A 14121-nucleotide genomic window follows, 5' to 3' on the forward strand; every position below is an offset into this window, starting at 1 on the left:
GTGAGCTGTGCCCATGGCTGCCATCCCACCTAACCTGGTGCAGCCAGAGCCCTGGCTAGGGGAAGCCACTGCTGTACCTCCAGAGCCTGACCCAGGAGAGGCTTAGACTGCACCTCCAGAATCCAACCGCAGTGAGACTGCTGCTGTGCCTGTCTTTGCCTCTTCTGCATCTCCAGAGTACATCTTCATCTTCGCTGAACCTCCAGAGTTCGTCTTTGCCTCGGCTGCACCTCCAGCACCTGGCCACACATGGGCCTGCTCCACCCAACATTCCAGAATCTGGAAGGGCCTCACCTGCTTTTCCCAAGCCTCTGTAGTCGGGCCTCGCAGTCTGATTCCCCGGTTGCTGACCGGGAAGGGGCCTTTATGCCCATGCTCCAGGCTCCCAGCCCCAAGAGTGTCAACTTACCCAAGTCCCAGGTTCCCGGCCCAAGAGGGGTTACATCATCTGCACCTGGTCCCGCTTCAGCCATGTTGCCCGAACCTGACCCAGTAGATGCCATTCTGTCTCTGTTTGACCCCGGTAGTAGTAGCTTATTTGGGCTTGCTCCCAATCTCCTGTCTTTCTCCACTATACCAGTCCCATAACGTGAAATTGCCAAGTTTTCCCTGTTTCAGGATCTCTTCGCCCCTCTCCTTCCCCATACTAATAAAAACAAATCAATATTGCGTGAGTGATGGAGTTTCTTTAGATAACAATGTCAGGGACTAAGTAGGTGAAATACACAGAAAAAAATACAACAAAGTCTATAACTTTCATTTTCATTCATTCATTGTTCAACTTCTTTCAAAAAAGAAAAACGTAAATGTAGTTACAGTACTGAGTAACACTTTACTTGTGGGTGGACAAATACTTAGTAGTATCTCAGTTACTACTGAACTATAAATCGTGAACAAATATAATAACTCCTTGGGATAAAAGATGCACCATGATTCATTAACAATGAGTAAACATGAGGTCTCCACCATTGCTCTATGTGTGTGGAGTTTGCAGGTTCTCCCCGTGTCATCATGGGATTTCCTCCAGGCACTCCAGGTCCCCCCTCAGTCCAAAAACATGCTGAGATTAATTGGAGTAACCAAATTGCTTGTAGGTGCGCTGTGTCCTATGATGGACTGGCACCCTGTCCTTGTTTCTTGCCTTGTGCCCATAGCCCCACAACCCTGAATTGGACAATCGGTTTCAGAACATAGATGGATCCATTTATACATATACATACAGTACTGTGTAAAAGTTTTAGGAATTCAAAAAAAATGTTTAGAGATATTCATCTTGGTAGCACAGATGCTCCTCTACTTACGAATGAGTTACATTCTGAATGGCCATTCATAACTGGAAATGTTCGTTAGTCGTTATTCAACATAATTTTAAGGGTATATGCAAGTACAAAGAACTAGGATGCTGGGAGTATGCACGGTGGGAGTAGCGGCCAGAAGTCATACTAGGCAGAATTGCTGCACAGAAAAAAAAAATGATGTTGCGGACAGGAAACGGGAGCCCAAGGAACACAATTTGGACTTACAGTCCTCTTCGTTCGTATGTCTGAAAGTTCGTAAGTTGAAAGTTAGGAAGTAGAGGAGCGTCTGTAATTCTATATTTTCTCAGAAAAAAACACAATTTAAAATATGCAAATGAATAGTAACACAAAAATAAATAAGAATTTCATCTGTTTTCTAAAAAGTTACTGATATCTTGGATGGCTAGATAAACTGTGCTTTGGTTCCCAAAACTCTCCTTAGGACGTCACCCTAGTCATTCTATGTATTCATTAAATTTCTCCATCGGCACTTTTAATTAACATGATTTGTTAAATAACTCAGTGGGGTATTAATTAGCCAAATAAGGTTGGGTAGTGGTTGATTAATAAAATACATGGTGTATTTGACGGTTGCTGCAAATACTGTGGTGATTTTAGGTGAGGTTTTGAAATGGCTAACATATATAGAATTAGGCACTGACAAAAAGTATAAAAACAAAATTATAATTTGTTGGGGGGAGGGGGACAGCGTTGTGAGTTGGAACTCAGAATGTTGCTGGTTCAGATCCCAGGTTTGGCAGAGTAATGCCACCATTGGGCCCTTGAGCAAGGCCCTTAACCCCAATCAGTACAGGGACTGGCTGACCCTACTGTCTCCTCTACGCCAGTTCCATGAGGTGGCCTCCTGGGATGCTTCTCCAGCTGTCCTGAAGGAAGTCCCACATATACTGAGCACTCAGTGGCTGCTTTTCCTTCACTCTCTGGTCAGACTCCTTCAAAACTATACACTCAGCCTCAGAAGCACTCTGCTTGCACAGGTGATGAAAGATGGAAAAAGTTCAAAGCATCCTTTTTCTTCAGAATATATATTTATATAATTATTCCTCCCCACAAAAAAAAAACAGACAAGTACGTATTTAATCACCACCATGGCCCCTCTGTCGTATGTAGACAAGTTTCAGAATATTGTAGAAGTAATACCTGAATTTTAGATGGTTGAATTGAACTTTTAAGTTATACCCTGTCACGCTTCAGGATAACCTGCCATTTTCTGGCTCATCATTATGCAGAACAAGAAGGCAGTACCTTTCAAACAAAAATGTTTGTAAAATTCATTTTGGATCCACATTGTCCACGCCATCAAGCGTGACACACACCACTTTTTTAAAATCATTTATTCTAATTAATATTTAGAGTTATTTTGTTCATTTTACTTGTTCATTTTGCTATTTTCTATTAACAATGAACAATAACTGTAAATTCTAAGTAGGATTAAGAACAGTCAGGATTTAACAGAGAGAACACCATGATTACTTCAAGAAACAAACAATTGCAACTGTAACAGAATTCAACAGTGCTGAAAATTTACTCCTAATGAAACTAATAAAAAACAATAATTAAATGAAACTCGTTTGAAGAAAAAAAAAGATGTCAATTTGTGTTCACAGACCCACTACCGTTCTTTGTACTATAATCAGAGACGAGCTGTGATTTGGCAGAGCAGCAGTACCAGGCAGTACTGAAGCTGAGCTCGAGCTGTGACCCCTCCTCCCCCCGCCCAGTCACTAAGGGACCTGGAACGGCAGCTGTGTATGTCACTGTACTATATTTCATAGGGACAATAAGGCCACTAAGTCTAAAGGTTCCTCCAGCATTTCCTTTTTTGTTGCTTTCTGCAACATGAACCTTCAAACATTGAAGAATTCAACATTCTATAGGGCTTTAATCATCAATATAAGAGTAGAAATAAAATCTCACAAAAACAAGTGTGTTTTACTTCTAGCTACTACTGGACCAATGCATAGTATCTGCGTTTACCTAGAAAGTGGGCTTTTAAAAAATATTTGCACCACAGAGCCAAAGAAAGAATGTAAGGCTAATTTTGGCAACAATGTAACCTAACCAAAATTGTTTTTTTTAACACATTATGGAATACTTTGGAAAAATTACTTTTCCTTGCTGGATTACAGGACATACTGGAATATGATGGATGAAGCAAGAAAGACGTCTCACATTTGTTTATTGACAAAACAACAAAAAATGTATAACAGAAAGATTCATCATGGCCAATCAACATTAACAGAATGTCTGTCAGATAGTTCGCTTTGAGACCCACACTGACTCATGAAGGTTTTAGAGCAATCTGTGGTCTTGACAGAAACTGGACAAGCAAAGATCACGCAGACAGTCCAAATCAGCATCTTCTGTCTAGATGAGGGTCTAGTGAAGGTCAAGGCATTTACGATGGCCCTAAAACTGGCCCCCTCTAAACCGCTCACTTTTTCAAGGTTACTGACATCTTGCGAAGTCCCTTCATTCGATACAGGAGTCCATTGATGAACTCCTAGCAGGAACAAAAGATACTGTAGAGTTCAAACAATATAGAACAGGGTAGAGAACTAACCTCCATTATCACAGCTCCCATGAAAAACATAAAGTCAAATGACTGCTGTCGCATTGCTGTGTACACTTACCTCTTTCGGCTTTGCACATTCTTGAAGAAGGTCCTGGGAAGATATTACAAACAAATTTATACAGAAGTGAATAAAAACTTAAGTGCGTGTGTGAAATGGGATGGGTTCTGATTGACTGGTGAACTCTTTGAAAAAGGAATGGGATGGATCGTGATTGGGTGGTAATCTCTGTGAAAATGGAATTGGAGGGATTCTGATTAGCTGGTGATCTCTGTGAATATGGAATGGGAAGGATACTGATTGATACAGGGCCTGATGACTCTTACTTGCAGTCTTGATCGTTGCTCAGTATCTGGCAGCTCAAGCAGCTCATCTATGTCAATCTCTAACTGTGGTATGTCATCCTCCTAGAGACACAAGCAGAAAACACCCTTTAATGAGGCAAATCTCAGGGAAATGGATATACAGGGAAACATTTGTATTATTGGACAGACACGTCAGAGAGAACAGCAATTATACTATAGCTTCATTCAAATACATGTCAATCAAGTAAATTCTTTATGGATGTGAAGTTAAAGGGCTGTGTGGCCATTTTTTAATCTGTAAAATGAAGAATTTTGTAAATTAAAAGGGTACTGAAACAATTTAGCATAACATTAGAAAGACAAAGCTCTGTTTTGTCCTAATTAGTAGAACAGTAGGTACTCATAATTACTAATTTTAATTAGTCAATTTACTTAGTAATTTTTATGAGTTTTCTGATTTAGTGTGATATTGCAAAATATAACTTAGAACACTCATACTTTACACATGGAAATGGAACAGTATCATTTCAAGGACAAACCATTGGCAGTCCTGCTGATATCTGAACTTAGAACACTTATGGTGTAATATTATAGAAGGACATGCTGTGAACTATTAGGCTCTTTTGAAAAGTAGTTGCAGAAGAAAATGTATGGGCTTTGTTTCAACACAGCATAACAGTTAAGCCAGAGATTTTTGGAAGGAGAACAGAGAAAGAGAGAGAGAGAAATAAATAGATAGATAGAACTTATGTTATTAAAGTAAGTGGCTCAGTGGGCTAAGCCTGTGTGCCTGTAATCACAAGGTTGCTGGTTCAAACCCCGACTCAGCATGTCTTCGAGTCCCTGAGCAAGGGCCTTAACCCTCAGCTCCCTGGGCGCTGCTATGGGTGGCTGTCAGGGGCGGATTAAGGTGTACAGAGGCCCCTAGGCTACAGTAGTCTGTGGGCCCCCCAACCAAGCCCCGCTCCGCGCCAATGGGGGCCCCCTTGCAGGCTGGCACACGTGGGGCCCCTAGGCTTAAGCCATATCTAGCCTGTGCGTTAATCCGCCCCTGGTGGCTGCCCTTCGCAGACAACTTACTCCACAAAGAGCAGGTTGAGGGACGTGTAAATACAGTTTCACCATGGGGATTAAGTTTTGATTATTATTATTGCCAACTAATATTCAATTAGTATTAGTAATATTTCTAAAGAATCCTCACAGTCTTAACTCTTTATATATACTGTCTGTTTTAGTCCAAACTTTTTCATGAATTGTACCCAAGACAGAAATATTCAGTTGCATCTGCTCAATTCAAGTAACCATGGCAACGCATGTCCCAATATTTCTCAATATTTCTCTCTGTATTTGCCCAAAAATCACCTAATGTAATACTGCTGAATTTCATCTGAATTTACAGCATGAATACTTACACTAGGTTCATTTTTGTAATGATGTTATGAGGGTTTTCTGGTATATATACACTCACCTAAAGGATTATTAGGAACACCATACTAATACGGTGTTTGACCCCCTTTCGCCTTCAGAACTGCCTTAATTCTACGTGGCATTGATTCAACAAGGTGCTGAAAGCATTCTTTAGAAATGTTGGCCCATATTGATAGGATAGCATCTTGCAGTTGATGGAGATTTGTGGGATGCACATCCAGGGCATGAAGCTCCCGTTCCACCACATCCCAAAGATGCTCTATTGGGTTGAGATCTGGTGACTGTGGGGGCCATTTTAGTACAGTGAACTCATTGTCATGTTCAAGAAACCAATTTGAAATGATTCGAGCTTTGTGACTTGGTGCATTATCCTGCTGGAAGTAGCCATCAGAGGATGGGTACATGGTGGTCATAAAGGGATGGACATGGTCAGAAACAATGCTCAGGTAGGCCGTGGCATTTAAATGATGCCCAATTGGCACTAAGGGGCCTAAAGTGTGCCAAGAAAACATCCCCCACACCGTTACACCACCACCACCAGCCTGCACAGTGGTAACAAGGCATGATGGATCCATGTTCTCATTCTGTTTACGGCAAATTCTGACTCTACCATTTGAATGTCTCAACAGAAATCGAGACTCATCAGACCAGGCAACATTTTTCCAGTCTTCAACTGTCCAATTTTGGTGAGCTCGTGCAAATTGTAGCCTCTTTTTCCTATTTGTAGTGGAGATGAGTGGTAACGGGTGGGGTCTTCTGCTGTTGTAGCCCATCCGCCTCAAGGTTGTGCGTATTGTGGCTTCACAAATGCTTTGCTGCATACCTCGGTTGTAACGAGTGGTTATTTCAGTCAAAGTTGCTCTTCTATCAGCTTAAATCAGTCGGCCCATTCTCCTCTGACCTCTAGCATCAACAAGGCATTTTTGCCCACAGGACTGCCGCATACTGGATGTTTTTCCCTTTGCACACCACTCTTTGTAAACCCTAGAAATGGTTGTGCGTGAAAATCCCAGTAACTGAGCAGATACTCAGACCGGCCCGTCTGGCACCAACAACCATGCCACGCTCAAAATTGCTTAAATCACCTTTCTTTCCCATTCTGACATTCAGTTTGGAGTTCAGGAGATTGTCTTGACCAGGACCACACCCCTAAATGAATTGAAGCAACTGCCATGTGATAAGTTGATTAGATAATTGCATTAATGAGAAATTGAACAGGTGTTCCTAATAATCCTTTAGGTGAGTGTATATACCAGTTCTGTATCATTAAACTAAATATTTTCAAAATAAAACCATTGTGAAATGTATTAAGTTGCGTAATGAAAGGTCCCTGTCAGTAGGGGCAGTGTTGGGCTCTGTGGGTCAGGAATCTCTACCGGTGTTTGGAGGGTCACTGGTTTGAATCCCATAGTCGGCAGCGTGATCATATCACTGTTGGGCCCATAAGCCCAAATCATGCTTTAGGGGTGGTCACTTTGCCCTCACCTGCATGCGTGTCTCACAGGAGAGCATGATGGGAGATGTGAAATTCTTGTGTACTTGTACACATGGGAGCTTGATTGGACTTTATGGACTGACAAGACATATTTGAATTCAAAGCCCTATTCTGTTTCATAACAATTTTATATTTCATAATTCATAAAAAGGTAGTGTTTCTTTTACATTAAATTTACTTTTTAAACAAATTGTATCTATATTTATGCAATTGCTCCTACACTGAATTAAGTCAGGAGGAAAAGGGCTCTGTACCACAATTGGAAAATAACTAATGATTTCAAAATTAAGCAGGAGTATCTAAGTTTTAACTATACGTTAATTAGATCAACTAAAAGTTTAAATACTCTATATTAATATACTGGGCTGGGAGTAAAGGACGGGGACATAGTGAGTTAGGTAATTATGGGGCCAGCTCAGTGTTGTGTTTGCAAGATGTTTGCCCTTCTGGATGCTTGTGTCCAGTCGGACTTCGTCTGCGAGCGATGTAGGTTAGTTGACTCACTCATGGTCCAGGTTCGTGACCTAGAGGAGCGACTGGCTCTCATCCAGCATAACAATGAGTTAAAGGAGAGAGTTAATATGCCTTCTAGGGAGACTATGTGTACGTCACAAGCGGGGAGGGGGGAGAATGATGAACAGGTAGGTCTAGAGAGCTGGGTGAACGTAGGTCGTAGACGTAGAAAAGGGCGTACACAATTCACAGAGGCGGCATCACCTGAAGTAACGGTGTCTAACCGCTTTCAGGTGCTTCCAGCTTTAGAGCCGGAAGAGACTGGGGAGGCAGGTGGGCCCTTGGTCCTGACAGTATGAGAGGGACAAAATAAGAGAATGTACCAATAAATTAAGTATAATTAGTCATTCCTATAAGTGTTTTTGCAGAAATTCATATTAATTTTACTGGACTGGCTACATGACAACTTCACTGTCACACCCTTTGTTTGTGACCCACGGTCACCCTGATTCTGGGTAATGGATATACTGTCATATGAATGCCACCGACGTGGTTCAACAACATGCTAAGACCTGGAGGGAGTTTAGCCATACCTGTCAAGTTTTGGATTTGAAAATAAAGGAAATTTTCCAGCACCCACCATGACCCATCCCACCACCCCAACCAAGCTCCAGTATCCCTTACATTTTAAGACAGGTGTACAAGAAATCTAAAATAACCACTTGTCATTTACATTTTATTTTCATTACAAATTTTCTTTTAATTTCTCATGTTCACTCGTGGCTCTCTGGCATTCACTAATGACTTATTATACCTATTTGTTGCAGACTTTGTATCCTTGTTGAAGTCGTCACAGAAGGTGAAAGTAACGTTGTTTTTGGCACACAGTATTGCCATTTTAACCTCCGCATTTATGACCTGGTCAATGTTGTAAATGACCTGCAGACTACAGCAGGTGGCAGTTCTCGCGAGGCTACTGACAGTTCAGTTTGGAGAGGCAGAGGAATTTTTAAAAAAATTATAATACGGGAGATTTACAGGAAAATACTAATACGGGAGGACGGCGGGAAAGAGGGGTAAAATACGGTAGTTTCCCGGCCAAAACGGGAGACTTGACAGCTATGAGTTTAGCCGTATTAGATCATCCATGCATCCATCCATCTTCCATACCCACTTGTCCTGTGCAGGGTTGTGGGGGGTCCAGAGCCTATCCCAGAAGATACAGACACAAGGCAGGGAACAGCCCAGACCAGGCCAGCTCATGGCGAGGTGCTCACACCAGTCACACCTATGGGCAATTTGGTAGCTCCAATTAACCTCAGCAGCTATTTAGACTTTGGGGGGAATCCAGAGGAGACGCAACGATGACACAGAGAGAACGTGCTCCACTCAGGGTTGTTGCATGAGGCAACAAAACCAATGTAGCAGCATGCCCCCCCTTCGATTAGACCACTGTAAGCAACATATGCTGATATTGCTTTAAATGTACGGAGCCCCTCAGATGTCACGGTAGAATTTTTTTTTTTTTGTAATCCGTGTACTCGAGTTAATAATTCATTCTCTCTACAGCTGTGGCCCAAAGTTAAGAATGGCGCAAATATTAATCTTCACAAAGTCTGCTGCACCAGTTTTTATGATGGCAATTTTGCATATCCAGAATGTTATGAAGAGTGATAAGATGAATTTCTATTAATTGCAAAGTCCCTCTTTGCCATGAAACTGAACTTAATCCCAAAAAACTCATTTCCACTGCATTTCAGCCCTGCCACAAAAGGACCTCCTAACATCATTTCAGTGATTCTCTTGTTAACACAGGTGAGAGTGTTGACGAGGAAAAGGCTGGAGATCATTCTGTCATGCTGATTGGGTTAGAACAGCAGACTGGATGCTTTAAAAGGAGGGTGGCACTTGAAATCATTGTTCTTCCTCTGTTAACCATGGTTACATGTGCAGTCATCATTGCTTTGCACAAAAAGGGCTTCACAGGCAAGGGTATTGCTGCTAGGAAGACTGCACCTAAATCAACCATTTAACGGATCATCAAGAACTTCAAAAAGAGAGGTTCAGTTGTTGTGAAAAAGGCTTCAGGGCGCCCAAGAAAGTCCAGTAAGCGCCAAGACCGTCTGCTAAAGTTGATTCAGCTGCAGGATCGGGGCACCACCAGTGCAGAGCTGACTCAGGAATGGCAGCAGGCAGGTGTGAGAGCATCTGCATGCAGCATGAGGCAGACTTTTGGAGGATGGGCTGGTGTCAAGAAGGGCAGCAAAGAAGCCAGTTCTCTCCAAGTCAGGGACAGACTGATACTCTGGACTGCAGAGGACTGGGGTAAAGTCATTTTCTCTGATGAATTCCCTTTCCAATTTTTTGGGGCATCCGGAAAAAACTTTGTCTGGAGAAGAAAAACTGAGCGCTACCATCAGTCCTGTGTCATGCAACAGTAAAGAATCCTGAGACCATTCATGTGTGGGTTTGCTTCTCAGACAAGGGAGTGGGCTCACTCATAATTTTGCCTAAGAACACAGCCATGAATAAAAAATGGTACCAAAACATCCAAGAGCAACTTCTCCCAACCATCGAAGAACAGTTTGATGATGAACAATACCTTTTCCAGCATGATGGAACTCCGTGCAATAAGGCAAAGTGATAACTAAGTGGCTCAGGGAACAAAACATCAACATTTTGGGTCCGTGGCCAGGAAACTCCACAGACCTTAATCCTATTGAGAACTTGTCAATCCTGAAAAGGTGGGTAGACAAACAAAAACCCAGAAATTCTGACAAACTCCAAGTTTTGATTATGCACAAATGGGATGCCATCACTCACGAATTGGCTCAGAACTTGATTGACAGTATGCCAGGGTGAATTGCAGAGGTCTTGAAAAAGAAGGGTCAACACTACAAATATTGACTCATTGCATAAACTTAATGTAATTGTCAATAACAGCCATTGACATGTTTGTAATTATACTTCAGTATACCATAGAAACATCTGACAGAAAGATCTACAAACACTGAAGCAGCAAACGGTGAAAACCAATACTTCATTCTCAAAACGTTTGGCCATGGCTGTAGTTAGTAATGCGTACGCTCGTGTTAGTAGGGCACGGATTACTAACTCGAGAGCATGTACTTACGGAGCCCTATGGAGCCCCTAAGGTGTCATGGTAGAAAAAAATATTGTGCTGTCGAGCCAATCATATGGGTGGTGTGGTAGCGCAGTGGTTAGTGCTGCTGCCTCAAAGCAAGAAGGTCTTGGGTTTGGTCGCGGGTCCTTTCTGTGTGGAGTTCTCTCGCTCTCCCCGTGTTCGTGTGGTTTTCACCGGTTTCCTCCCACAGTCCAAAAGCATACAGGATAGGTTGATTGGTGAGTCTAAATTGGCCCTGTGAGTGTGTGTACCCTGTGATGTGTTGGCGACTGCCCAGGATTGGTTTCTGCCTACGTCCTTTGTTCTTGGGACAGGCTCAGGTCCCCCCATGACCCCAGTTGGGATTAAGTGGTTTCAGAAAAAGGATGGATGGATTTCAGAAAATGGATGGAGTTACTCATACATGCTCTCCAGTTAGTAATTAGTACTCTCGAGTTAATCACCACTCATAGAGCATGAATTACTAACTCAAGCACACAGACTAGTAACGTGACGGCATGAATTACTAAATCGAGAGCATGGGATTAGTAACTCAAGTACAAGAGAATTTTTTTTCTACCGTGACACCTACCGTGGAAATGAGCAAATAAACAGTGAAAATATCTTTGTGGGTAATATTTATAATTCAGCCCTTGTATTCCATTATAAAACGATAAGATTGATCCCAGGGGAAATTCATTTGCATACAGCAGCAAACTGCATAAATTGCTGATACAAACATACTGTCCAAAAATAAACTGCCAAGAGTTTACACCGAGAATTAACAATATTGTGCATGAAATAAATAAATAACTTAACTGGTGGTCCATGTACAATTTATATTGTAATAGTTGTTCCGTGGTGTATTTGAAGAACTTCAATTATCAGCACTAGTCTTCAGATAAAACAACATATTTTAAAGATCTACAAATCCTTTAAATATCGAAATGCATCTGCAAGTAAAATTACTACAATATTAACGTTATGGAAATGTTTCTAAAATAATTGGATGTGTTTCTATTGTTTCATAGTATCTTTAAGCAGTATCCTTCACAAGACTTCCTTAAATATTTTGAATTGTATAACTGTAAAATACATTGCAATGATTCCTGTGTTTGTGCTGAGCACAGGCCTGGCTGTGTGCTTACCTCACAGTCATAGAGCAGGTGTAGCTGGCCCTCTATCCACTCCTCGATGTCCAGCCTTCTCTGCAGGTCCTTGCGGTTGTACTTGACTGTCAGCTTGACAAGCGTGCACCGGGGGCATTCCTCATCCTCCTTCTCCTTTTCCGAGGTGTGGAACATCACTCTGGGCTGAGAGCTCGCCTCTGATGCCATGCTTTTTGAGTCCCTTGGCAAACAGCGGAGGAAACTGAGAATCCTCCCTCGCTCTACTCTGAGTTCCTCTCACACTGTTGTTTTTCTCCTTTCCCTCCTCTCTCCATCCCTCGCTCACTTGCTCCTTGTTCTTTATGAAGGATGCTAATAAAAGGAGCTTGTGTGTGTGTTACGAATAGAGAACAGAGAGCTATCAGATAGTAGGGGTAGAAGAGAAAGGATCAGGATGATGACGCTTTAACCTATGAAAAAATAATATAAATGGAATAATAATGAATTATTAAGATTATTAAATGTCACTAAATGTCAGAGAGTAATTAAGAAATGTGTTGTCACTGAAAGCAGTGAATTTAACTGATGCTTTATCTGCACAAACTGTTTGAAATAGCTGCATGACCAACATGAGCTAGATATGGAGTCAAAAGATAGTAAAAGTAGAAAAGGATCCCTCTCTATCTGCTGTGTGAAGTTTGCACATCTAGAAACATTTACATTTTCTACATTGCATTCACATCTATTTACTGTGCCGATCAAAATTAAGGAACAAGGGACATTTTTGTAATATGCAAAGTCATAGCTTATCTGAATTCAAAGTTATTCTAACATAAATAGAAGACATGTATTTTAATCATATTTCATCAGCTATGAATGGTTGAATTTTTTTTAGAAAAAGCATACAAATTAATTCTGTCAACTTTTTTTTAATGGTTACAACTTTCAGAAATGTATAGAAAGCATAGAGGCCCTTGCTTTCAATAACTGGCACATCAGCGCCCACAGAACATAAATTCCATCTGAACCAACTAAATTAAACTTCATTTCATAACTGAAACTAACTTTGCATCAGTTCTCCTCTGTCAAAACAGCATGCTCCTCAGCAAAGGGCCAGGCTTTCAGGCCTTTTCATTCTGATGAACTGCTTGGTCACTGTGAAGTGGGCTTTTAGTCCATATTGTTCCAGACAGCAAGACCCTGTCAAGACAAATTCTTGCCCTGTCCAGAACTGATTTGGTGAGCAATTCCAGTTACAGTGTTGAACTGGTCCCCCACTGAAAGTCTCCCTATCATCCTGTTCCCTTGCACACTCGTCTTATGTGGGTGACCAGGCAGTTTATTAGATTTGAATGGCTGCTTCTTTGTACAGTTTCAATATTCAAGAAATGAAGCTCATGGAATGACTAACTTCTCTCTCAATAGCTAAGAGAGTCATCTTTTCAGCCTTCATCTGAACATCCTGTCGTCACAAAATTTCAGTCACCTTGGAGAGATCCACCGTCTTGCAAAACCCCTACCAATGTTGCCAATTAGATTGGGTTGCCAGATATTTTAAGATATTTAAGATTTGATCCAAAAACTGTCAAGTATAGCAAATCGTTCTCTAATTTTCAACGCATGTCTTCTTCTGTTTAAACTGTTTATTTTGTCATGCGGCATAGTTTTCACCAATGAAATATCATTAAAATGCACTTATTCAGGTTAGAATAACATTGAATTCAGATAAGCTGTGACTTTGTATATTACGAAAACGTCTCGTTCTCTAATTTTGATCGTCACTATATTTATTTGTTTGTTTATTAGTTTGGCAGATACTTTTGTTCAGGGGATCTGGTGTCTCTAAATTGCGCACTGTACTGTATATACCGTGCAATTAACTGGCATCCTGTTCAGGGTTTTCCCAGCCTTGTTCCATATGCTTCCCGGCTCAAGCTCCCGTACTGCATAAGCGGTTGGATAAATAAAAGATATATGCACACATTTGATGTAAGTTCGTGACTGCCCCCTTGTGGACTTATCTAAATGTTACGTTTAAGCGGTATAACCCTCAACGGCGAACGTACGTTTGTCCATCCATCCTTCAATTTTCTATACCCGCCGGTCCTGTGCCGGGTCACTGGGGGTCCGGAGCCTATTCCGGACGCCACGAGCGCAAGGCAGTGAAACATCCCAGGACGGGGTCCAACGCATCGCTGGGCACATACTTGGAAACGTCTTTAATGCTGTATCTTTGAACATGTTTTCACTATAATATTTGGAAATACGTGCAAAGTTGCCTATGAAATTAAATTATCTTCCAAAATCTGCAATGA

The 14121-nt window shown here is 41.5% G+C and overlaps 1 protein-coding gene across 1 annotated transcript; it reads right to left on the reverse strand.

Annotated features, from left to right (window-relative positions):
• Positions 1 to 754: 754 nt before the first annotated feature.
• Positions 755 to 13748, reverse strand: LOC111861005 (protein phosphatase 1 regulatory subunit 14B-like). Its single transcript, XM_023845254.2, has 5 exons — positions 13676 to 13748; positions 11846 to 12276; positions 4219 to 4299; positions 3953 to 3985; positions 755 to 3822 (listed from the first exon to the last, which is right to left on the reverse strand). The coding sequence occupies exons 2-5, from the start codon at positions 12032 to 12034 to the stop codon at positions 3754 to 3756; spliced, it is 372 nt and encodes a 123-aa protein (XP_023701022.1). The 5' UTR covers positions 12035 to 12276; positions 13676 to 13748; the 3' UTR covers positions 755 to 3753.
• Positions 13749 to 14121: the final 373 nt, after the last annotated feature.

The sequence above is a fragment of the Paramormyrops kingsleyae genome, chromosome 19 (assembly GCF_048594095.1).
Source record: "Paramormyrops kingsleyae isolate MSU_618 chromosome 19, PKINGS_0.4, whole genome shotgun sequence".
Lineage (NCBI taxonomy): Eukaryota > Metazoa > Chordata > Actinopteri > Osteoglossiformes > Mormyridae > Paramormyrops > Paramormyrops kingsleyae.

Bases quoted from the DNA above. Each gene is read 5' to 3' on its own strand.
- LOC111861005 (XM_023845254.2), bottom strand. From the start codon at position 12,034: ATGGCATCAGAGGCGAGCTCTCAGCCCAGAGTGATGTTCCACACCTCG. The intron at 3,986-4,218 runs GTAAGAGTCATC...ATATCTTCCCAG, and splicing joins AGCAACGATCAAGACTGCAA to GACCTTCTTCAAGAATGTGC. The intron at 3,823-3,952 runs GTAAGTGTACAC...TGTTCCTGCTAG, and splicing joins AATGTGCAAAGCCGAAAGAG to GAGTTCATCAATGGACTCCT.